The 27303-nt window shown below is 35.9% G+C and overlaps 1 protein-coding gene across 1 annotated transcript; it reads left to right on the forward strand.

Moving 5' to 3' along the window:
- Nucleotides 1–1700: 1700 nt before the first annotated feature.
- Nucleotides 1701–26813, forward strand: LOC104543758 (gamma-aminobutyric acid receptor subunit alpha-2; the record flags this gene model as incomplete). Its single annotated transcript, XM_010188435.1, has 7 exons — nucleotides 1701–1732; nucleotides 6560–6780; nucleotides 9117–9199; nucleotides 12082–12225; nucleotides 12995–13147; nucleotides 22032–22234; nucleotides 26272–26813. Coding segments are annotated over 7 exons (1145 nt in total), but the record flags the coding sequence as incomplete, so codon positions are not given.
- Nucleotides 26814–27303: the final 490 nt, after the last annotated feature.

A 27303-nucleotide genomic window follows, 5' to 3' on the forward strand; every position in this document is an offset into this window, starting at 1 on the left:
CTGAAGGTCAAATCCCAAAATATCTGCCAGGATTGTTACAACATCTCTTACTACTACTGAGGATTGTTTATTATAGAGAGTAGCTGAACTGGGAACAACATTTCTTTTTCTGTGTCTGTTTAAGGTTTCAGATTTTATTTTGTTTCGGTTGTTTTTTGTTTTTTTGTGTGTTTTTTTTCTATTAAACTTATTTTTTAGCCATTTCAAAATCTAATTATTGGCTGTGGTTTTTTAACTGGAGGGAAGTTTAACAAGAGATCTATAAAATGCCAGTGAGGACAGAAGAAGGAATGTTCCAAGATAATTTTTTTCATAAAGGTTGAAAATGTACTGCAATTATTTTACTGTAGCTGTTATTTTAACTCAGAAACAGAAAGCTAAAGACTAAAAGGCAAACAGAAATGATAAATACACTTGGTTTTCTTGAGTGTTGAGGTGCATCTGTGTTGTCTTTTTATCATTGATCTGTTTCTGAAAAGTCAGTAAATTGTTTACTATATTCCCTTTTATTACAGACCCAGATCATTGCCTTTTCAAGCTAAATCCATAGGCTGATACTTTGAGGAGAGTATGTCATATGATCTCTTTCAGAATTTCCATCCTTTTATTCTGCTGGGAATGCTTGTTCCCCTGCACAGCATCCTGCCAAGTGTATCGATATTGGAGATTGATTTGTCAGAGGTTGCGTCCAAGCCATTTGCTGACATTAACTCACAGTGTACCTCTTGTTTGGATTCCTGTCCCTGGCACCAGGGATCTGTTGTGTTCCAGGGTTTCTCTTTCTCCATGTCTGAATAAAAAAGGGTAATGAGAAATGTTTGTATTTTCAGTGACAGCATTGTGAATAATATCCTGTAGTCTCTTTTCTAAACCCTATTAGTATCTTTCACATTCCTCTCCTATCCCTCCTTGGTGCTTATTTTAGATTCAGAGTTCATTCTACATCAGGTCTATGGAAAGAAAGGGAGAGAGAACTATTCAGAAAGGGTCCTTTTCATAAATGGATATGAGTAGGAAGACATTCTCTTCCCTAGACACTATCATTCAAACTGGTTAAATACATTTTTTCCAGTTTTTTTTCAAATATGTTGTGTTTAGATTAAATGCTTAGACAAAAATGACTGAAGTTGGCAGACAAAGCAGAAATAAAAGGCTTGAAATTAGTTCTTCAAATAGAAGAAAATCATGCTACAATTCCCTAGAAATATACTACATTTTCTTTATGGTATTAAAGGTTGTACGTGTCTGGCAGACATTACTTATGTATTTAAAAAATGAATACACATTCCTTTGAAATGCAGTTATAGGATAGTGTTTAAGTTTTTAACAGGGCTCTTAAGGGCTTTGGCATAAAATAAACAGTGCAGTTTCAAACCACAACCCTCCTCTGTAAGGGAGTTTGTCCAGAATATTTTCAAGAATTCTGTTCACCACTGTATAAGATCCTGAAAGAATTATCTGTCAGTCTGCTATTTCTTTCTATGCACTGATATGTTCTGTATACATCAGAAGGTAAGATTTGTAAAAGAACAAGTGGATTAAGTTTACACATCTGTTAGATCCACAGCTAGTAAGTAGTTTTACAGAGCCTGAGTAGTCAGCGTTTGTGATTGGAGCATTGAGGGGTTTTTGGGGAGAGGAGAATCACATCCTGAACACTTTCAGTCTTGATATGGTTAGACTTTTTTGGGATTTTTCAGAGAAGATAGAAGAAGAAAATGAGATGAAGATGGTAAGAACATTGTTTGTCCAATCTGACAGACAAGCTTAGGTAAAGCCAGGCCATACAACAGTGCACATCAAAAACTGTGAGGTTTTTTAGACTGTTGTAGTGTGTTAGCCCTTGTGTATGCTGTCTGCACCATTTAGAAATCTATCCCGCAGAGAATGAAATGATGAAGACAACAAAATAATGATTTGATCTTCCCACCATTCACTCAAAAGCTAAATCCAAGTGCTTAGTGAGAAGTTTGGTAATTTAATTTGTAGAAGTTCCATCACAAACTTGCACAGATTATAGCTAGAATGCAGATACTGGGCCAAGTATTTTGCTTTAAATAAGTGCATTTTTTGAGTCTCCTGTCTAAAACTCCTTTGTTTTCTTGAAAGTGGTTTTGATACTTAGTTGCATAACAACCATGTTACTATCAACAGCACTAGTTGCATACTAATGTTATTAATGTTTTTAAGCTAAACTGAAAGAAAAATTACATGTTGCCTTAATGTAGATATGACACCAAGAATATGCTTTTTAAGAAATAAAATTTAGAAATTATACTAATGTAAAAATAAATATTAATATGAGGTTCCTGTATTAGCTAGATGAAATTTAGGTCCATGAATCTTATGTGTTTATCTCATCCATGTATCAACCACAGTATTTTTTTACTGTCTTTAAGGCATCAGTAAGATGATGTGTGCCATTTTCTCTTTCTTTATTTTTGATTTTTTTGTATTTGCCTTTAATAAGTTTTAGATTTCACAATATTTAAAATTTACTTTCATGGTTATATATTTGTGTAAGTTAATAGCTTTAACAGTGGTCAAGAAAAAGTAAAACTTTTAGAGAACTGACTGAGAAAAATCTTTACAAGAAGGGAATGAGAAACTCTGGCCTGAATTATTTGCTAAACAAAATGCTGTGTTCCAGGGGGTGTTTAATAAAATGTTCTCTGCTCCATGACAATACTGCTAGATAATGAACACACACAATTTTTGAGTTGTTTGGAACACTTCCATCTTTACTCCAGATGCCAAAGGCTGCCAAAATCTGCCAACCATTACCTGAGAGAATGAGAGTACTTTTTTTGTTGTTTGAATTTTTCCCATATGAATCTAATCTTAGCAAAAAAGAAGACTGCCATGTAGTGAGGAGTGAGTGCTTGTGCTCAGGTCAGTTAAAGTTTCTCCTAGTGATACTAACGTTTTGATTTTTTTTTTTTGCTGTGCATACTGTTACGCACAACAATTGCATTTTAAGAGAAAGATGAAGTACCTTCACCATTTTGTTCTTCTGACCATTGAACTGGCAGAGGCTCAATGCTTCTTAACTCTGCAATAAGAATCTCTCATCTGTCCCTAAAATTATATGTAAGCTGGTATAATGTGTATTTGATAGAATATGTTTAATCATACTGTGTTAGAGTCCAGCTGTGAAAGCACCATTTCAGACACAAATCAGTAGGAAGTGTTTGCTTGTCCATAAATGATCACAGAAGTCCTTTGTAGTCCTGGAAGTATGCTTTTGTGATTTTTTGGAGATACCGTAATATACACTGGAGAGTGGTTCCTAAATGTCCAGCACATGTTTTTTCATATAGGAGAATATCTGAAGACTGTATGAAATGAGGAACAGGTATTAATTTGAGTTCTTTTTTCTAGAGTCCAGATTTGCATTTCTAACAGCATGTTAATCGTGCTTGGAAAGTAAGTGTTACACAGCATTTACCATGAAGTGGTACAGATATGGAATAGGAAATAGTTACAGAATCTGTATGTAGCATCTTTTATAAAAGCTGACTTTTTATCACATTGATTATATTAAAAATAGTTTAATAGTTTCCTGTTTTTTTCATTTCTTTTGTATGGTATTCATCATAGGGATATTTGTGATCATAAGTAGAATAGATTTGGCTCAGGAGGGAACACAAGATCAGTGAATATAGCACTGGGATGCAAGAGGCATGCATTGTATTTTGGTTTTCGTAATCACCCTGTAAATAGACTGGGACAAGTTAATTTCATCTCAGTGCCTTCATATAAAATTGAGAACCTAGGACTTCATTTGAAAAATGCATTGAGGTCTATAGAAAAATAAGTTATTTAAGAACTCTGTGACATTTTATTGCTATTGCAGTGAAAGGAAGGAGGTGGCCATGATCAGTCACACCAAGCCTTGGTTTATTCCCTGTTTCCATCTTCTAAATGGGATGTTCTGCAAATACAGATTTCCAGCATGAATTGGATGGAAAATTGCAGTAGAGAGAGAAAATTGCCTGTGGATCTGTCAGAGATTTGTCAGTGGGATGCTGACAAGGCTGCAGCTCAGATTCTCTCCTGCTTGTTCTGCTTCCTAAGCACTTGCCGTGCATCAGATGTGTTTATATGAAACGTTGCTGTTTTGATTTAGTGGCATTTCATGTCTTCTTTTTTTCTCTTTTCTCTCTCCTGTAATTCTTTTTTCATATGTTGGAAGCCAGTGGAGAAGTGGGACCTCTGAAATTCTTTATGACAAAAACTTAAGATTTATATTCTAATCACTTATGTGTAGGGGATATTTGTCAAAGGAACTTGTAGGACTTATCACTCACTTCTGTTGAATTTCAGTGGGATTTCAAAGTCTTACTCTCTCAGGCTCTTCTTTCCACTTCCTTATACCTCCAACATCTATCTTCTCATACATAGAAACAATTTTTTGGCAAAGCGCCTCAGACAGAAACCACGAGGAGGCTTTTTGGGCAATTGTTTTCCTTTAATTACCTACCATTTCTAGCCAGATTTCATATATTCCTCCTGCTTCAAGCATGCTGTTCCTGTTACTCCTGATTCTCCAGGATCTTATGCATTTTGTGACTTTCCTTGATCTACAACTGAACTGTTCTATAACTTGGAATTTGTAAATGGGATTTTAAGTCACATGATATTTAGCAATTAAAACAGGATATAAATCAGCTAATAAAACAGGACAATTGTATGGGATCTATCAGAGAGAAATTGGCATGAGTCAGTGTCTCTGGCGGGGATGAGAGCTTGTAAAACATCAGGTACAATATCAAAGAAATATATGTTTTAGAAGTGCATAATTTTGTATTTTACAGATAAATTTACTAAAATTTTATTAGAGACAGTAGGAACCGGCATTAAAGATATCCAAGCAAATTAATTTTCAGTGTACTGTATTGTTAGTTTTATTTGAGTAACTATAATTTCAATTTTTTAAATTACAACAAAATTGTATTGTAGTAATGTAAGACCTCTTGATATAGCTAAAAATTGAGCTTATGGTTTTTGCCAGGTTAGTTTATAAGTATCCCATTACATCACAGAATCACAGAATCATTAAGGTTGGAAGAGACCTCTGAGATCATCAAGTCCATCAACCTAATACCACCATCATTCATTACATCCCATTATGTCTCCAAGCTCCTGTCCCAGTTCCTAATGACAACTGCTTTCTCTCTTGCCCCTGCCATGCTTCTTCCAGAAATGGAATTCTCTTTCCTGTATTCCACCAGCTCTTTTCAGCCTCCAGCCCTGCCCTGGAAAAGGTCCTTGCAGCTCCTGAGCTCACAGACCAAAGGAGCTGAGAAGGGCTATCGCTTCTCGCTGTCTACTCAGCACTCCTGTTGTACCACCGTATGATTGAGAAAAAACTTAGGCTTGTTTATCAGCACACAAGGGAGGCAGCGGAAAGTGATGGGGTTGATAAGTTCCTTGAAATCACTTTTATATTGAAATCACTTGAATATTTTATATTAATTATATTTTATCAGGACTTGTCCATTCAAAGATAATTTACTCAAAAATTATAAACTGTAGCATTTGCAGAGTAATTGCAATAGTACAAACTGTTGTAACATACTAATATTTTGAAATCATGGGTCCATTTTGCACCTGTGCACCAAAACTGAAATTGCATCAAGGTAGCATTTGCCAATACACAGAATACAGTTTGCTTCCAACAAAGTTTTTAAGTTTTTCCATTTCTAATGTGTTGTGTTAGTATGTTATGTGCTGTGCTGACAGCAGCAAACCACTAAATCCATTTACAGATCCAATTTGAAGGTTGTTGATGAATTTACATTTTCAATATTTAGTCAGTATCTTTTTTTCTTTGTTTAGAACAGCAACAAAACCCGGCAGATGGGGTAGCCAGCACTGGGTGACACAGGCATCTGTTCTAGGTCATCAGTCTGGTTTTGCTCACTTGCTTATCTCCAGACTGTACATCCTTCCCAAGATTAGGCAACGGAGTAAAGTTCAGCAGACAGTGTGTGTCACCTGCTAATCATAAACTGTTGTTCCCTGCTTAGGTACTTTTGTTAATAGAATCCACACTGCTACAGGGCCTTATTTTCCCCTTTGGAAAAATCTTCCTTATATCAGTCTTCCTGGATAAATTGTACCCATTATGGATAGCCTTGTTTCCTTCCTTGTCTTAGCTGTTGTCTGTTCTCTTGAAATGCTGGATTACTCTCCTTCAGCTGCATCTGCTGCAAGAACTATTTTATATAGTTCTGTGTATTTTTTTCTTACTTCTTAATGTAAAATAGCTGTGTTTACTGAAATTGTCACATATACTGTGTGTGACACGTACAGAAATCTAAATATTGGAAGGGTTTGATATACAAACAACAGCTAAGCAATCATGAGGGAGAATGTCATACCCTTAATTAATTTACTTCCTTATTATTATTCTTAGTATTATTTTATGTGATGGTTGTTCTCCCTTTAGAACTTTACCAAGGGAATTTTTGCAACCAGAGCTTTTATGTTTTGGCCCTCTAAAAGTAGACTGGTTCCATTGTGTCAAAAAACCGATCTCTTTATTCCATTACAGGAATATACAATAGATGTTTTCTTCCGTCAGAGATGGAAGGATGAGAGATTAAAATTTAAGGGTCCAATGAACATTCTTCGATTGAACAACTTAATGGCTAGCAAAATCTGGACACCAGATACATTTTTTCACAATGGGAAGAAGTCAGTGGCTCATAACATGACAATGCCAAACAAGCTTCTGCGAATCCAAGATGATGGGACTCTCTTGTACACCATGAGGTAAGTCTTTTCATCTGTTCTCTACTCAAGCTGTTTCTCGATGGGATTTTTCCAGGAGAAAAATCTATTTAAATGTTCTGGAAGGACTCTCCTTTGTTTCATTTCTGTCCTGGCAAAAGGAGTGCTGGGAAAGCATATGCGGTTTTTCTTCCAGTTCTGTTTCAGGTCTGTTGGCTGATTATGGGTTAGATCAGTTTTCCTACATGTTCTTCAAAATTCATACCTCTATAATGTATTAAAAGGTACTGACCACCTGCATAAAGTGCTTTGAGACCTTCAGATGGGAATTGCTGTATAAGAATTGTTAAGAATACTCCAAGTTTACCAGCTTCATCTTCAAATGTTTAAAATAATATATGACTTTTGCCTGTTACTGCACCCATTGTACCAACTATGTGAGTCATTAAGCATATTTATTAACAGCAGTGGCAATAAAAAATAAAGAGTAAGGAAAAAGGATTAATAAGGCCTCAAATTCTTTCCAGCAAGAACTACAGAGAAAATACTTCTTACTGTCTAATAACTGTTTCTTTATATCTAATTACAGTATTTTACTTAGAGTTTTAATTTTTGCATCCTGTGCATGATTAGCAGCTAAGATAAACATTTAGCTCATAAAATGTATTAAATTTGCTTAGAAAATAATTTATGGAAAATTGTAAACATCATATAAGCAAAGGCATGAGCAGCATTTTTATAAGACTGGTTTCTTCTTTGATTACTCCTCTTTGCTATAATGTATATAGTATATAGGAGGTTCTTGGAAGTTTGTAGTTCTAATTTCCAGAAACACCTGACTTGGTTTCATTCTTTTTCTTTGAGAGTGTTTAATAAATTGAATTGGTTGTGAAAGTAGATATAAAATCCCCAGTCTAAAATATAAAAGGTATGAGCTATACAGCGAACATATACTGTGCAATCTTTTCATGCAATTATACTAACATACCTTAAACCTGATTTACTATACAACGCCAAAACCGTTGTAGTACTGACTGTTGATGGGTGGACTACTAATGGTGTTAAATGATGTGGTGGCTGGAGAGGTTCAGAAAAGTTTGGTGGAAATAAATTGAGACCCCCATTTATAGTATTTTTGCTTGGGCTCAAATCAATATTTCAACTTGTTCTGTATAAACTGACTCAAATTCTCTCCCTCCAGAAGGTATAATAATAATAAATAATAAGAAATACTGTTTGAAACTACTATGAAGAATTTTTTTAAAAAGCATAAGATGGGTCATGCCAGCTAGAATTAACTAAGCAGTTTCATGACAAGTTCATGACTTGTAAGTATTTTGCTTCTTAGGGTTAACAGACTAAACTGTTTTCATTGTATCAATTTTAAACAGTCATTTTTACCTGTGTCTATTTAAATGATAGTGTGATTTATATCAGAGACTCGTGCAGTTCTTTCCTGTGCCTTCAGCAGTTTGCTGACTCTTCTCCCCCTTGACTTCAGAACAACTTTCCTAAGGAGTGGAGGAATAGAAATATGGAATATTTTGGGGCAGAAGGGTGAGAGAACATAGTGAGGAATACAGTGACTAGGAGCCACTGGGATGTAGCTGATGTTTGAGGTTGGATGAAGAGAAATTAAGATATCCAGAAAAAATCACCACCCAAAGGAGACTTACAGGACAGGAAGGAGAAACAGAGGTTTTTTTAAAATGAAAAATAATAGAAAGGTCAGTCAAAATATTTCTTCAAACTATTATAAATTATTGTTATTCTATTAATCCCCATATTTGATGCTGGGATAATGCTGGGACTTTTTCACAAAATGAGCAGAAGTGATTGCATTTTTAACATACTGTCATGCTTGTATGACACAAAAGTAATCACAAGTAACATAGAGAATGAGTAGCAGCAATCTTTTGAAAAAAACATTTTTTTTCTACATCTTCCATTCAAACTGTAAAATAAAAAAAAATAAATTCAGAAAACTATGAAGCACAGTCCTTTGGCAAATTATTTGTATTTTATGGGCTTTTGTAATGAGCCTTTGAGAGCCATATAATCACATGTGTACCTCAGAATATTATGAGAAGAAAATGACTGTTCTTAACAACCTGCAGTTACATAATTTATATTTTCATTTAAGTGGCCTTTCCTCATAGTTTTGAGGTCAGCTCTTTCAGGTTTTTGATGTGATAAGTTAGTGCCTTCCAAAGGAACACATAAAAGGGAAGAAGCAAGAGCTGATTTAAATTTTAATTAGTTTAATATAACGTTTCAGTTTCATCTCCTAAATCAGCATGAACTCTATTCATTTATGTGGGATTGATTTTCTTGTCCTGCTAACTGACTTAAATGCATAGTGGTTGTTTGCTTTTTAGGCTTACAGTCCAAGCTGAATGTCCAATGCACTTGGAGGACTTCCCTATGGATGCTCACTCATGCCCACTGAAATTTGGCAGCTGTAAGTATAGAGCAGGAAGTATCGCCTTTGGTTAATGGATATCTAACATTGCTCAGCATCACTTTGTTTCAGTAAGTTGTTATATAAAAGGTTTAAAACACAAGACGATACTTTTAAAAAGAATTGTAATCTGACACATCAAAACCTCTTTTCTCTATACAGTGTGGTGTCTTCTAGTATATTTTAAAGCTTTCTTGACTCCACTTAATAAATGCTATGCACCTGATTCAGAACTGCACTGATCTACTTTTATTCCATCATCAGTGCTGATGAATGCAGACCTGGATGCACACAGCCTGTGTATGTGGAGTATTATAGAAGAACAGATAAAAGACTTCAAAGAATGTTTGTTTTAATCTATTTTCTCTTTATTAATGATATTAATGATATTTGTTTTTACATTCTTAGTGAAGGCAACAACAAATGGCTTCTTTTGATAAGAAATTTTGCTCGTTAACACATCTGCGTGCTAGATAGGTGGACTTTGATTTCACTAGTATTATTTTAACAGCAGTATAACTTCTTTACCTGTATTGCAGCCTTTATTATTCTTCTTCATGAATTAGGATCACTATATATTTCCTGAACTTTGTACACTAAAAGGTTTTCTTTTTTAATTTGGCTGCAGCCTACATTCTCTGCTGGACCCAGGAAAGGGAATTTTTTTTGAGGAAACTGGTTAATACCTTTAAATTCTGACTGATTTTATATTAATTGCAGCCACCACAGGTTACAAAACAGATTATATACTTCCACTAAGGACATTATTAACCAGATTAACATTGTCAGAGCACTGTGCACACTCTTAATTCCATAGCTCTGACGTATCTCCTTTCCTTGGAGTCTGGAACAACTTAAACCAAGCCAGTGTTTTTGATGACGTTTCCATACTATAGGGCAATTTAGCTATGGAGATAAAAGTTCATAAGAATTAATAATATTTGTAATATTTGTATCATGTAATACATGTATATTGTATTATATTTATAATGCATAATACAGCATAACTAACTGACACTAGAAATGTTAGCCATAATCAGCTACTGACGAATAATATTTGCATATATGCGCAGCAAGTTATGTTGCAAAGGTATGGGGAAAATACCTATATATAGCTTCAGAACAACTGAAAAACACCTGTAATAATGAAACTGATACTCAGGCCAAGAGGCTATTTTATAGTATGACTTCATTTGCGTTCCTAAGTTGGAAACCCCTCTGACTAGGTATATTAGACTTATTTCCTTTTTTCCCCTTTTTTTCCCTGTCGTTTGTTTGATTGGGTTGGTTTTGGGTTTTTTTTGCTTATTAATTTACTCTTTGTTCTCTGTCCATGGTTTCTGGTTCTCTAGTAAGCATGAAACTTCAAACTATGAGCAATGTGATTTTAGAAAAGCTGTCTTTCATTTCCCCCATAAGCAGCCTGTTGGCACATTTAAGGGACTGTTATATTCTGTTATCTTTGAAAGGCTTTGCACTAATTTTATTTATTTACCTAGAACTCATTTCTAGACTACTTTCAGCATTTTTTGTGCATTTTTCAGCTTTTATTCTGGGATAGAATTTGAATGACAAATAGTGATGGAAATAAGCAGGAATCCTGAGGATTTTGGCTTAGCTGAGTCAAGTTTGTCAGTGATATATGTATTTGTCACAGCTCTTCGTATGATGCTAATCTTACATTGCTACGACAATCATTGACCTGTACGAATGTCTCAGGTTTTTGTTATACAGAAGAGAAAAACCAAACTGAATGTATCAGAGAAGCTGTAGCTTGATAGATTGCCTTTCTTCATCATCAAAAAGTCTAGCCAGCAGCAGGAAGGATGGGAACAAATCAGCAATTGGCAGTACTACTGGTTTGCAGTAAAGCAGAGGTCTTTTTGTGAAAAGCTGGAGAGATAGAAGGGAAGTGTCAAGAATCTCTACATTTTCTTCAGTGAAAATGTTTGCAGCCCAACAGAAATGTTGTTTTTCTTTTTTCACTTCACTACAGTTATGGTATAAGACTTAAAATGTACTTGTCTCAGTTAAGCAAAATGAACAGACAATTTCTTCCATCAGTGGTTTACCCTTTTTCTTTCATACTCCATTTGGTTAGTAGCGTATTAGACTGGAAAAACTTGCAGGATGTATCCATTTTCTTTTTTCTTACGGTAGAGGCATTAATGCTATCTAAAACACAGTGCTGATCTGCTTCCATTCTAGTTTATTTTGGCAGACCCTAGGCTAAATGTATGTTTGATCATGAATGCATTGAGAGAGCAGCCTGCTTAATGTCAGCATGTCCCACAAAAAGATGCCGTGATAAGGAGGGAAAATTAAGAAGGTACACAGGGCAAGGCACAGAGCCACTACAGTTTTATTAACGGCATTGCCACTGAACCTGGCTTCTCATATTTAGGTATAAACTTTAGCTAATATTAAAATGTTTGTGATATAGTCCCAAATATAGTCCCAAAGTGGGGAGTGGGGACAATGGAAAGTCAGAACAATATAGGAATGAATTTTCAAAAAAGTTGTGTGTCCTGAATCTGCAAATTGTTGCTCTTTTCATCTAGCTTACTGTGAGATTTAGTGTACATATAATATCTGATCTCTGACAAATTTCTAACAGTGTAGAAGAGGTGTTGTTTGCAATTTAATAGCAATAAACTGTGGTTAATAAGAACGCAAATGAGTGCTCTGTTCCCATTCTGCAATAGGCATTTACCCTACAGTAAAGCTGTTTTTAATGCCAAACATATTTTTTACCATATAATTTTAGGTCTTTGGGGTGGAGTTTTTTTAAAAAATAAATAAGTAGTTCTTTGAATTCTATGAGTTTTGATGGAAGCTGCTTAATTTAAATTGCTGACAATATTTTTATCTTGTTCCCACAGATGCGTACACGACTTCAGAAGTGACATACATTTGGACTTATAATGCTTCAGATTCAGTGCAGGTGGCACCAGATGGTTCAAGATTGAATCAGTATGATCTTTTAGGCCAAACAATTGGAAAAGAGACAGTTAAATCAAGTACAGGTTAGTAAAAGTTATTTTGAAGACAAGGGCACTCAGTTAGCTATGAAGAATGTAGGCGTTGCTGATGGTGTTAGAAAGCTACTGGAAAAAACTGTTGGAAAACTGTGAGATATTAGACATAGTTTACTAATGTATGGTACAAGTAACACATAGCAGCACTTTACTGATTTTTTCAAGTTAAAAAGTAACCAGTGATAACAGAGGTCAACTTCCCAATGACTGTTTTTTTAGTTCTATCTGGAGTTCCGTCTTGAATCCTAATGTTTGTAACCAAAGACTCAGATAATTGTTTAATTCTTATGATAAATGACTTTTTTTCTAGTAAATTATGATGTACATTGGTTTCAACCATTTTTTCCTTCCCTCATTTTGTTAGCCTATCCAAAAATACTGGATTATGTACCTGACTCTAGACTGTGTTTGCCCCATGATTGCCTTCGAACTGTAGGCTAAGTTTTCAGGGTGTCTGTGTGTGAGCGCAGAGAGGTGCTTATGCGTAGAAGCCTGCAGGACTGAAATGCTTGGTAGGGCATATAAGAATTCCTGTAAGTTCCAAAACACTGATCTTTCCTGTACCTCAGTGGGAATAAGATGTGATTTTCATATATTCTGTAGGATACTTTCTACTACATAATACATTCTGTGCAATTTAGCATATTTCGTCTCATATTTAGTACATTTGTATGTACCAAACTTTATTTTATCAAAGAAATGGATTTTCTTAAGATTATAACCTTTTGTTTCATTATATTTTGTTTGTGGCACCTAGGTGAATATACAGTAATGACGGCTCATTTTCACTTGAAGAGAAAAATTGGTTATTTTGTCATTCAGACTTACCTCCCCTGTATCATGACTGTCATTCTCTCTCAAGTGTCATTCTGGCTGAACAGAGAATCTGTACCTGCCAGGACAGTCTTTGGTGAGTATATTGAGTAGTGTTAGCTTTGTTTGAAAGAGCTGAAGCTGCTAGGAAGTATTTATGAAGTCTGCTTGGTAAAGGCCATTTTCATTCAAGTTAGTGTGTTTGTAGAATGTGATACTACTTCTAGTCTATACAGTTTTAAAATGCAGCTTACAGATCTCCTGAGAATCCCAAAGTTTTTGGAAATTAGCACATATGAGAGAACTGTCCATATATCCTTAACTCTTTTAAGAGGAAAAAGTTTTCACAGAATGAAAAATGATGATAATGTCTCTATTTAAAAAGCAGATTTAGATTATTTTCTAAAATGTCTTACCTTGATATTATCCAAATATTTTGGTACTTGGTAGATAAGCACTTTTCTCAAGATATTTGTAGATTAAGCAAATTAGATTTGAATTTGTTGAATTATTTGAATGTATTAAACTTAACAAGCAGCAGTTCTTTAAAAGAAACCCTATTCTGGGGGTCTTGGGAAATCTTTCTCATTAGTCGTAATTGGAGTGTACTATAAGGCAGCAAACAGCTTCAGCAGTGCAAAATTATGGTGTTTTTCTTACATTAAGGTTTTGCTCTCTTCTTTATTAAAGCAAAGCAAAAAATGTCTTTCTTATTTGCGTAACTTAAAGTTCTTTTAATTTGTTTTCTTTTAAAGAAAAAGAGACTAGCACAACAAAAAAAGAGTAATGTCTGTACGGAATCAGCCATTAGAAATGCTTCATAAAACCGTATGATTAGTCATCAGTAAACACCGTGCTCTCTTCAAAAAATAGGACAAACTCAAACGCATATTAAGTATGATGCACAACAAAGCACTTACTGTCTCTCCTGGTAGAGAAAATGCTGCACAAAACATGAAAATTGCAGGTTTGAATATGAGCCTTACTGAAGTCAGGTGAAATGCATCAGTGGTTTTAGGAGGACCAGAAATCTACCATGTTTTCCCAAGCAGTTATCAGGCAGATTTTTTTTCTTTATTCAAAATCTTCTGTGAATTTGTCTGTTTCTACTTATCAAAATGCACCTTCCTGTTTGTCAGCTTTGCAAGTACACTCTCAGATCCTTCTATATCTCTGGCTTTGCCCTTTTCTGTACACTCCTCCTGTACATTAAGGACACAGTAAGTTGTTTGTCCAAAAAAAGTCTTAGAATTGTAGAATGTGTTGGGTTGGAAGGGACCTTTAAAGGTCATCTAGTCCAACCCTCCTGCAGGGACAGCTCTACATAGATCAGGCTGCTCAGAACCCTATCCAACCTGACCTTCAATGCCTCCAGGGATGGGGCTTCAATCACCTCTCTGGGCAACCTGTTCCAGTGTTTCACCACCATCATTGTAAAAAATTTCATCCTTATATCTAGTCTAAATCTACCCTCTTTTAGTTTAAATCCATTGTCCCTTGTCCCCTTAACTCTGTCCAATGGGTCCATGTCCTTCTTATTCTGGGGGCCCCAGAGCTGAACACAGTATTCCAGATGGGGTCCTATGAGAGCAGAGTAGAGGGGAAAATCTCCTCCTTTGACCTGCTGGCCATGCTTCTTTTCATGCAACTCAGGATAGGGTTGGCTGGCTGGGCTGTGAGCACACATTGCTGGCTCATGTCCAGCTTTTCATCCAGCAGTACTCCCAAGTCCTTCTCTGCAGGACCGCTCTCAATCAGTTCATCCCCCAGCCTGTATCAATACTCGTGATTGCCCTGATCCCGGTGAAGGACCTTGCACTTTTGAACTTCATGAGGTTTGCTTGGGCCCAGTTCTCAAGTTTGTCCAGGTCCCTCTGGATGTCATCCCTTCCCTCAGGTGTGTCAACCACACCACTCATCTTAGTGCCTGCAGACTTGATGAGGGTATTACCGTCTTGGTAATATCTGCATAGCAGCCTGCGGCTTTACTATGCCTGGGTCTTAGCATAATATGGATAATGAGCAGAGTCCTGTTTTAGGATGTCTTGAGGGATCTGGGCAGGGTGAATGCAAGAACAGAGCTACGCCACCCAGTGGCATAAAATCTGAAATCTGTTCACTAAGCACAATGGGTATATCAAGGAGATAGTAAATTCTATGCTAGTATTTTATTTCTGCCACACAGACATGCATCTCAGGCACCAATCAGGGCTCTGTTCCCTTCAGGCCAGCTTAGACTGGCACCCCAAACCCAGGAGAATAAGATGAGTCCAGGCTCTGCCTGATGGAGCAGCCTAGCCCCTGCATGCAGCTTTTGTACCTCAGGCTTAGTCTTCTGCATTGGGTTGAATGTTCCATGAGAAGCTATTTTTAACATTTTTTTATGCTCCTGATGAGAATTTCAGCATAAGCTGCCAATGGCAGGTGAATCTCCCAGTCTTTTTCCATACCTACTGGCAACAGTTTTCACTGAGATTTCTGATACCCTCTGATCTCCTCCCTAAATGTGATACAAAAATGCAACAGTTTTATAATAAAGTTCATCTATTGCTTCTTACTGTTTTGTGGCTTGTACTGACTTAATCTTGACAGTTAGAGCTGGGCAGGTACACTCAAGGTGTGGTATGTTTAGGTGAACTCCACCCAGTGACGAATAAAGCCCATACTACGGATAAGGTAATAAACTCTTTCCAGCAGGGAATATAAAAATGGCAGGATATTTTACTTTATGTTTTTATTGATCGTACTTATGTTTTAGCTTTTATATGGAATAGTCACTTGCTAGATACCCATCTTTGCATTACATAATAACTATATCCATGTTAAAATATGATTAAGTAGGAAGTATTAGTTTTGATAAGGTGTCTTTTAGAATCAATGAAAAATTTATTTCAAGTACCTTCTTGAGAGTACTGTTCCTTTCAAAGAAACAAAACTCCCAGTTATTCAAAGCACCACTTAGCATTTATCATTTCATGTTTGAAATAAGTTACTTTTCTTTCTCCTTTCTATTCTCTTGCCCTGTATTTTCAAGTTTGAGGTTAACATTAAGAGCTTAATATAATGAGGCTTCTTTTACGGTTGAACTCTTTAATCCCTCTCCTTTATGGCATCTGTGTAATATTGTTGACCTAAGCTATCCCAAATGAATTATGGCCTAATGTTATATTGTTTCAACTTTGCTTTAAATTATTGGCAGAGGAAAGTTTTATCATCATTAATTAAATAAGTCTTGAATGTGTTTTCTCTAGCAGATAAAATTGAAAAGCTTTTGATTGCATTTTTAACGAAAAGAAACAAGTCTCGTTCCATAATACCTTCATTTAATGCAAGATTACAGTCTGTTTCATTTAGTAATGTGTTTATTGTTATGCATTTAGTGTCAACAATATTAGCAAAACTAATCTTGTGCAGCTTATTGAATTCTCACTTCATTTTTAATGGGTCATAACATTTAGAAGCATCACATATATTTGAATAGCAGCATTAGATGCAGGTGACAGAAAAATCAGAAATTAGTTTTCTTAGTGCTACAGTTATCTGTATGTTTTAACTCACATGGAGTGGGAATGCAAATGTTAAAATGAATGCAGTTAGATATATATTCTTCGATACCCGAAGCAGTCAAGAACAAAAATTAAGTCATATTATCTTTTAGTACATTGTCCAAGATGCAGAATTGTAAATTCACATAGCTATGTTCTTTTGTCAGGACTCTGTGATCAATTTATTCTTATGTTGCATTTCTATCCCTGTGTTTTGCTTGTTCTTGGTTTATCTTTTCTGAATCTATATTAATTAATGTGCATTTTGAAGCAAAAAGCCATTTACACATGAAATAGATATGACTTTTAAATTGTGCAGCTATAGAAAGGGGAACCTAAGAAAAGTTCAGATTTTTTCTCTGCTTATTTTTACATGGGAACTGAATGATGTAGACCCTTCCCTTTGAAAAATTCTGTATATACAAAGTAACTTTTCCTATCTCAACTGTCTTTATTCACTTCTTTCACATACTGTAGTTATCTTTTGTGCCTTTAGAGATATCTCACCACTCATAACTTTCAGTCTTTAATTTCTTAATTGGGAATTTCTGCTAATTGCAGACATGTCACTCTAGTGGAATGCAGTGGGCAAGCATACCTGGAAAACTGCAGCCTTAGAGACTGAGCTGGATGCAAGCAAAGTAATATGTCTTCTCAGCTCAGTGGTGTGCCGAGGCACCAGCTCATGTTCCATTAGTGGCATAATGGCATGCAACTTTTACTGGAGCTGGGGTAAATAACACTTGCCGTTCAGCTTTGGAAATTAGTTCAGATAACTGTTGATGGGGAACTCTGCTCCATTGCTCGGTATTGGTACAGTGAAGCAACATGGGCACTGACTTCATGATATGTATGCGTAGCTCACCTGAGTGACTGAATGCAACTTTTCTGGAAATAGATAATGTTGTGGTCCTTGGCCTCCCATGCTACTTGAAAAGGCTTCTGGCTGTTTATGTTGTTCTTTTAGTCAGGAGGGTAGACAGAACATGTGAGCTGTTTCCTGCAATCTTTTCCTCAGGGGCTGTTCAGGCTTATCTCCTGGTGTCTATGCAGAATCAATGTACACTCCTTTTGTACTGTATTCTCTAGTAATACATATACATTGTATAAGTAAAAAAGAAACAGTATAGTGTGTAGCCAAAAAAATTGCAGAAATTCCAGAATTTTTAAGCTTTTGTTTAGACCTCCAACAGTTTCCTCTTGGCATGATAAAATGAAGTAGTAATGCGTATCTCTGTAAAAGGGACAACAGTCTTTTTTTTCTGCTATGTTATTTGTATTTATAAATCTTTTCAGGTTTTAGACCAGGTGGAGTGATCTAATTACCTAACAACATTTGCAATTACAGTTAAGAAAAAAAGAGTGAAATAATAGAGAAATTGAATTAACTTCCAAAAAAAAAGTATTTTATCGATCCTTTTGTGATAGTTCTTCAACCATTATGTGTATCTTTGCAAAGTGCTATGATGAAAAGATAATATTGTGGAAGGAGTAGAAAGAATTATAAGAAATATTATAAGAACATTATAAGAAATGGAACACATTTTAAGCATTTTGTACAAATAATTTATAAAGCTGAAGTACCTCTTTTGTTACAGGAATGTTCTTTGCTAACTCATGACATCAATTTTCCAAGGAGATGTCCACATTCTAATATGAGAAGGCTAGGACATGATTTAGTTGACTAAATCTGTTCAAATCAGAAAAACAGTTGATACACAAGAGATGAAATTAGAATCTGAAAGAACTTGTCCCTGTCAAGCAAGAGCCTGACTTTTACACACAAACATGGGCACAAACTAGTAATCATAACAGATTTTATCCTTAATATTTATGTGCTAGGTCCTCTAATTTTATGTTTTTAGTTAGGCATTTCTACATTTTTCAGTTTACCACCTCTGCTGTTGCATGACAGTGCCCTATACCTTTGAGTAACAGAAATCGTTTGCCCGAAGGTGGCTGTCTAACTTTAAACACATCTTGCATAGTATCCATCTGTCGTGGAATCCAAAATATGACAGAATTGCTATTTTTCACACATATAAGTTTAGTGTCGGTAAAAAGTGTTGAATTTACAAGCCCTGCAGATGGATATCCTCCCTCCAGTGAGCAGATGCACTTTCAAAAGCAACACCATAAAAATACATCCTAGGCAATCAAATAGCTCCAGTCACGGCCTGAATGGGTAAACCTGTAGCGATAGAAGATATTTGTATTTTATAGGCATGCATTGCTGAGAACAAAAGTTGTAATGATGTTGCAGTATATTTACTTTCAGGTATAAAATGCTTGGTCCTCTTTGGAGAAGGGAAATGTCAATGGTTTATTTTTTAGATCCTTTTTGAAGACAAACTGATGAATGCTCGTGGTCTCTTACAAGATGATACCTGTCCCTGTCCTTCTGTCACCCATTCAGTGCCTCATCTGCTGGATGCTGGGCTATAGTAGATAGTTCTTGACCTGTATATGAACTGTGGTCTTTCTACATCATAGCAAGATATCACGCAGTCATTACATAGCCTGTTAAGTTATTTAGGTCATTTAGAGTAGTGTATGATTTAGGAGTGGAGATTGTTTTCCTCTAATATTTTGACTACCTCATTGAAGGGAGACAATCTACTATTTGAGAAGAAACTTCTTCTCAGTGAGGGTGGCAGAGCACTGGAACAGGCTGCCCAGAGAGGTTGTGGAGTCTCCTTCTCTGGAGACATTCAAAACCCGCCTGGACGCCTTCCTGTGCAACCTCATCTAGGTGTTCCTGCTCCGGCAGGGGGATTGGACTAGATGATCTTTTGAGGTCCCTTCCAATCCCTAACGTTCTGTGATTCTGTGATTCTGTGATACTATTTTTTATACCAATTTTAGTTCACTTGTGTTATGAATTAGATAATACAATGAGGAATGTTTTTGATCTGGTCAGTGTATGGATTTTGTGGAGTTTTAAGATAATGTTTGTGAAATAAATGTGTTTTGTTTTACTAGTTGACTATATTCCTCCACATTAATAATTTTTCAGTCCTCTCAGGTTTAGCAGTGGTAAGGAGGGAGGCAGGTTATTTCCATTCATTCCTTTTTCATAAAGAAGACTTAAAAATACTGATTTTTCAAATTAACTATTATGTACAAAATCATCTGTCTTTTTACTGAAGAAGAATAGCAAGTATAAAAATACTAGAGACTCTTAAAGGTATCAGAGATTAAATTTGCTGTCCAATTTTTTCCCACTTAATTCAGGTTAAATGAGTGTGGTTGCTTGAACATCACTAAATTTATGGAACGAATAATAAATGAAAACACACTGGCAATTGTCTGACAGTGTGCTGTTTGATTAGCATTTGGGTCACAAAGTGGTGTTGCTTGCTGAAATTTTTAGAGAAATTGTCAACTGGTAGCAAGATACAAGATGTAAATTCATGATGTTTTAATTGAGACTAGAAAAGGTCAGCAGTTAATCTTAAACAGGATTTCTGAAGAAGCAAGGGGCCTTCCAGAAGATTAGTTTATTCTAAAAGGTGGTACTTAAACAGAACAGTACCTTAGCAACTGTATATATTTACATGTGGATAAGGTCACCTTATCTCTGAGAAACAATCACTTTACTGATATTTCTGTATAATTAATATTATTTATCTGCAGCTCAGGTGTTAAAATTTGCATGTGATAATTTTAAATGTAAGATAGACTGCCTTTTCCCTAAGGTGATGAAAATAATTAAGCCATATGTTGTGTGTTAGGAGAGAATAAGTTTTTTACAAAATATGCTGTCTACCTGTTTTCATACTATATAGTATGATAGCTGCTGCTTTTTCATTGTGTATGCTAGTAACTCCCAACAGTGTCACAGTTGATCCCAGCCCAAATCCACTTTAATTTTTGGAGGCTGAAAAATAGCAATTAGAGAATTGTGTTTGCTTAGGTGTCTAGATACTGTGTAACTCAGCAGGATGTTTCTGAGCCTTGTTTTCCCTGCTGCCTGGGCCTTTGGAAATGCTTCAAGGGAGAGTAGTGCTGACGCTGAGTCCACTTAGCTTTGCTCTGTCATCCTTTGTTGCACCCTCAGAGATGGAGATTCTTTTCAGGAGGGATGGAAACTGCAAAGCTGGAAGAGGGCTGAGGAGGTGTAATTGCTGCCTCTCTTCCCTCTCACACAGCAGTTGAAAATGCTTCTCTATAGCGAAAGGAAAATTGGAGCTAGTTCAATCCTGCAGAACCTAGGTGACTTTGCTGACAGTGGCTTAGGGAGAGCAACTTTTCTTTCTCTTGGGGATCCTGTTACTACTGTTTTATGAGTTTGTAGCTGTTGCAGGTGTGATGTGCTGTTACTAATATTTCTGCCATGGCATCTCCTCGTCCTGTCATAATGGGGTGTAGGGTTGCTGAACTGTACAAGTGTATCACTTTGCATTGCATTTTGTTCTGAAGAAGTGTTTAATGGTGTGCCCCAAAGGGAATAGTTGAGTTTGTCTAAGTGTGATTCAACCTAAAGTGGGAGAACTGATTTACTTAAGGAGTAGAGACTGCATTTGTGGCTGTGAGTTTCTGATTGCTAAAACTGATATAGAAAAATGTTCTTTTCCTTTGCTCCCATTTATCTTTTTTTCTGATATTTTGAATATAATTTCTGGCTTTCTACTGGGTCTTCATTAAGTACAAAGTACTGTAAAGTACTTTTAATAGCTGTCTCAATGAAAGAATAGCCTTATTGGACCATCAAGTCTTATTTTCTGACACATAGTGCCCAGTTATAATAATCTGAAATTCCAAATCTATATGCTGTTCTAGAAAAAAATCCATGTTACCTGAATAAAAAATTAATCTGTTTATGTCTTCAACTATTGTCACTGGATGGTTATTGAGACAGCTACTGGCAACAAAAAAAGTAAAAAAATAATTATTTCTAATAATAAAGGTAAATTTGTGTGATGCTGTCAGTAAAGAGGGGTGCCAGTCCTTCAGCCACTGCAATGAAGCCAGCCACCAAAGTTGTGTGCTAGACAGCTGAATACTAGCTTTCTTCAGTAAGGCACCTGTGTGGCTAGGATGCTGCAGAAGGAGACATTATAAGTGACATTAACATATTAATCATTATTACCATAATGCTGCAAAATACCGTGATTCCATTAAGGATTTTTTAATTTTATCCTTTACCTGTTCTGATAGCTAAAAAACAAACAAAAAATATTTAACTAGCTCCTGTAAGTAAAATCTTCAGCTGATTGAAAAAGGGAAGTTTAGATACCAAAATTGAACTCAAATACTTCAAAGGAAACTCCAGATGCAGCCTTTAATATGGTTCTGGCGATTCAACACCAACTTAGACAAGCAACTTTTTAATTTTGTTTTATAAACATACTATAATAATTTTTGTCTTGTATTTTTTTAATATTAAAAATCCAAGTAAAATTGTTGATGTTCTGTTTTTTTGTCCCCTTGCAGGAGTAACAACTGTGCTGACAATGACAACACTGAGCATCAGTGCTCGAAATTCACTCCCCAAAGTAGCATATGCAACAGCTATGGATTGGTTTATTGCTGTTTGTTATGCATTTGTATTTTCTGCATTAATTGAATTTGCAACTGTAAATTACTTCACAAAACGAGGATGGGCCTGGGATGGAAAAAGTGTAGTGAATGATAAGGTAAGACCAATGGAAATAGCCCTATTTCCAGTAAATTGCACTGAAACAACTGTAATATATTATTTTGAGAAAATAGGCTATATATTAAAAAAAATAATACATGGTGCTTTAAATCAAAAGAATGTAGGTGTATTTTCTGTCCTGAATAAAGATATATCTGCTCTGATGTAGCTAATCTCAGTTGGTCTCAATAAACCAGATTTAATTATCAAGCACACTGTTGGGAACTGTCTGTTCTGACTTGTTTGTCGGCTTCTCAGATACAGCTGTTTATCTGGTTATTAAAAAAGTTTAATCCAGATTAAATTGGTTGATCACTTTATTATTATTTAATCCAATTGAGTTGGAAATAAGAAAAAGATTACAGAAACGTATAATATATATTAATTTTTCTGGTAACTAAGGATCAGAAAAGCAACTGAATGCCCATATATGTTAAAAACTGTTGATAAAAAAAATCCAGAAGTTTTGTATATTGTCATGATTCTAAAATTTATTCCTGATGATATGTAGACAATAATTTTTAGACTGATTTAAATAGCAGTTGTACAAAATTCTGAGTACTTCTTCACCTATGATATATTGATGCTCTGAGTGAACAGAAACACAGTCATGCTTTAATTTTCTGGTATTGATAGTAGTGTAGATGTGATAGCATGAAGAAATTTTAACTTGCTAGAATTTCTTATTTTGTGAACAAAAATAACTAGTCATATGCCTAAATCTGTGTCAAGCTTTACAGTTTATAATTTTAACAATACAGAAGAAATAAAGCTGACTTGTTGTATGACTGACTTACAATATCCTATAGTTTTGTCTTATCCCAGTCCCTGATTCTACCAATAGAAAGGGATTTCTTCTGACTGAGAACACTCTGATTTCTGTGGTTCCCCTTAAAAAATACAAGAATAGAGTAGTATTTCCTTCCTAGATGGTAATAGTACTTGTGAAGCAAAGTTTAATTAACTGATGGTTTCTCAGCACTTTGAAAGCATGAAGTAGTAAAATGTTCAGTTAATGGTAAAGGAAAATGAGAGGAAGTGAGTACATTGTTTATAATTCTCTGTGGCTTCCAGAAGGACATGAATTATCCATAGCTTCAAGATCCATTCCCTCTTGCTAGAAGTAGATACTGAATCACAACAAGTTTATCAGCATGTCATGAGTGAAGCTTTTCTGACTGGCACATTGCCGTGGCATTGTAATAACAAAGGGAGCCCATATAAACTCTCTGATCATCCTTTGGCTGTTCCTTTAAATTAATATAGCAGTGTTGTTGCATGGTCTTTGGAGCACCAGCTGTTTACCAGCCAGGTAGTATTCCTTCCCTAGGAATGACAAAATTAGCCATTTCCTTTTAAGATTTGTATACCACTGATGCATCTGTTTCTCTGTTTTTCTCAGACTGACAACTAGAAGTTAAACTTTTAACATATTTGTAGTTTCTTATACAAAAATATGCTTCATCTTTATCATGCAGGTCTCATTAATGATACTACAGCTACCTTTTAAACACACACTAAGTTTGTCTGAAAGGAAGGAATTACAGATCAATTACAGTGTTCCTCTTGTAATTTGATTTGGTAATTTGCTCTTAATTTTACCAAATGCATTAGTGCATCTAAAACAAGGCTTGCTCTTTGCCTAATGAAGTGAAATGTGTTTCCTCAGTGACAGTCATCTGTGTTCACTTTATATGGAAATTCCTATCTAAGAGATGTCAACATGGAACTTGTCTCACAGGAAGGCAGGTGCAGGGACAAGGTACATATTTGATCAACCCTTTTCCACACTGTAGTCAGTAAGGAACAATGCTGAATTCTCACCCGATCCCACATTTTTTTTTATATGGCATTGTCTTCATAAACAAGGTATTTGGAGCATGACACTTAATAATGAAGTTCTTATCCAGATTTGTAGGTGGCTCTGATAAATATGAAATTTTAGCTAATTTAAAACCAAAATTGGAAATTGGGTACATGTCTCCCCGTTGAAGTAAAAAGTTGGAATGCACCTCTATGGGAAATGTCACATGTATTATGTCACTCGTGCCACTTCCATTAGATTAAAAATCAACCCAAACCAATACAACAGCTAATGATTTCTTGTATGAGACAGAAGTTAACCATTTCTTCATCTGTTTAATTCTGTATTTTGTAGAAGAGATGGACGGAATCTAGTATTTATTTCCCCACCTTGCTTCCTGAGAAACTGAAATCCTTCCATTCTTTCCTGTACGTTATTAGAAGTTCTTTAGTTTGGGATTGCTGCAAAGCAGTGAATCAATTTATAGCATTACAGTCTTATTGCAGAGCTAGTCTGTGTAGCTATATAGAAGTCTAAAAATTCAAGCCTATACTCATTACTTAGACATTCTTTTATCTATCTATAGACGTAGCGTCTCCATTGGACTGCCATCAGCTGAACTTTAGCTATTTGAAAGCATGCACAATCCTATAAGAATACAGAATTGCTGAGGTTGGAGGGGACCTCTGGAGATGGTATAGTTCAACCCCCTCTCTAAGCAGGATCATCTAGAGACAGTTGCTCAGGATCATGTCCGAATGGCTTTTCAGTATCTCCAAGGATGGAGACTCTACAACCTCTCTGGGAAACCTGTTCCAGTGCTCAGTCATGCTCACAGCAAAACAGGGGTTTTTTGTATGTTTAAGTGGAGTATTCTGTATTTCAGTTTGTTCCTGTGGCCTCTTGTCCTTTCACTGGATATCACTGAGAAGAGTCTGGTCTGATCTTCTTTACTCTCTCCCACCAGATATTTATATACATTGATAAGATTCCCCCTGAGCCTTCTCTTCCCGAGGCTGGACAGTCCCAGCTCTCTCAGCCTTCCATTTTCCAGATACTTCAAGCCTCAAATCATCTTTGTGGTCCTTCACTGGATTTGCCCCATTATGTCAATGTCTCTCTTGAACTGGGGAACCCAGAACTGGATCCAGCACTCCAGATGCGTATCACCTGGACTGAGTCGAGAGAAAGGATTGTCTCTCTCAGCTTGCTGTCAACGCTTTTTGTAGTGCAGCTGAGGAGGCTGTTGGTCTTAGTTGCTGTGAGGGCACATTGCTGGCTTGTATTCAACTTGGTGTCCACCAGGACAACCCTGGGCTTTTTCTGCGAAGCTGCTTTCCAACCCATTAGCCCCAACCTGTACTGATACACGGGGTTATTCCTCCCCAGATGAAGGTCTTAAATTTCCTTTTGCTGAACTTCATTAAATTTTTGTCATTGCATCCCACTTTTCTTATCTTCTGTTATTTTCTAGGTTTAAATCCACGTTGTCATCCCTGTTATGCATTTTTTTAAGCAACGATTTCTGAAAAACAAAAATATTTCTTAGGCTAGTTCTCAGCTCACTTTTGCAACTACCAGGCTGGAGTTCTTCTTTCTCTTAATTGCAATCTCTTTCAGACTTCTGTAAGTGTGTGTGTCTGTCTGTGTGCGCGCGCGCGTGTGTGTATACATACATGTGTGTAAACATACACATTTCTCCAGAATCTCTTAAAAATGTAGACCATTCCTTAATTTATTGGTGGCATGTTATGGGATGTTCAAATAATAGATATTTGTGGGAAAGATGGGCCTAATTTTTGTACAATGCCAGGCAATCTTTTTTTTTCCTAGTCCACCCATACACTCCTTCTAGTTCTCATAATAGAGAACATTTTAAAGATCTTGCAATTCTGTTATAAGGAGCCAGATACAAAGCAGCTAGAGAAAGACAAACTCTTCCAATTATTCTTACAATCACAGTAGCAGACCTTTCCTCCTATACCTTCAGTAGAGCATTTGATGGTGCAAGAGTCCATGTTTGATAGAATATTTTGTTGTCTGTACCTTCTTTTTGGATAGATTGGAAGTGTCTTTCTTTATATATGAATTTATTAATATGGTATTCCTGGTATTTATTTCAACATATTCACACATGCTGATTTTTTTCTTTTACATTTGAAATGATGATTTATTAAGTCTATTCTGGCAAATACACATTAAATATTTAACTTCATGCTGTCTTCCAATAGAAAAAAGAAAAAGCATCTGTCATTAAGAAAAACAATGCCTATGCAGTGGCTGTTGCAAACTATGCTCCAAGCATTACGAAGGACTCAGTGCTACCAACCATCTCCAAGAGTGCTACAACTACAGAACCCAACAAGGCAAAACCAGAAGTGAAGCCACAGGAAGCAAAGAAGACATTCAACAGTGTTAGCAAAATTGACAGAATGTCCAGAATAGTGTTTCCAGTCTTATTTGGTACTTTCAACTTAGTGTACTGGGCTACATATTTAAACAGGGAGCCTGTCTTACTTGGCTTTGCGCCATCAACCTAAAAGCTGAATTGCACTGAGGACTTAAAGCATCATTCTAATCAGATAGGTTGTTCGCTATGTACAGTACGACTAATAACTGCTAATCTGTGAACCATTATGTACAGAGTGTATATAGATGTCTTAGCTGTGTATCTCCAAAGGAGGGACACAGTATTAATTCATGGGTCTGTAAACAGATAGCACCCATGACAAATATAGCCAGCTGTTTAAAAGTTATACCCAGGGGAGTTCTGTTAAACTAGGATTCAAATATACAGAATTATATTCTCTCCTTACAGTGGAATGAAGATATGATCCTACATAATTATTTAGGAACAGTATTTTTTTAATTTAAAGTTAAATATTTTTCTATAAAGTAACTAATTCTACTTTAATGAAAGAAACTGTCATTTTAAAAAGTGATTTTTTTAAAAAGGTATAATTGTTTCATACAATAGCAGTACCCGTGTACATAACAGAGTACAGAGGTCGTACAGTTCTACTGTTCACAAACATTGTGAATGCTAGTTAGGCTGAAGAGGTAGTAAAGACTACTATATGGCAAAAGCCACAAGTTTCTTACTTCTGCCCTGTTTGAAGTTGTTAATAAACTCTTCTAATTGATTTCAGGGAAAAGCAAGTGTTAATCAAATTTTCAATACAACCAACTTCCGCTAGTGAAGCTCTTATTCTCTTCACTGTTTCATTTGTTTGATATTGCTAAGCCAGTTTGTTTGGTTCAGC

Source organism: Mesitornis unicolor, unplaced genomic scaffold (genome assembly GCF_000695765.1).
Source record: "Mesitornis unicolor isolate BGI_N332 unplaced genomic scaffold, ASM69576v1 scaffold32567, whole genome shotgun sequence".
Lineage (NCBI taxonomy): Eukaryota > Metazoa > Chordata > Aves > Mesitornithiformes > Mesitornithidae > Mesitornis > Mesitornis unicolor.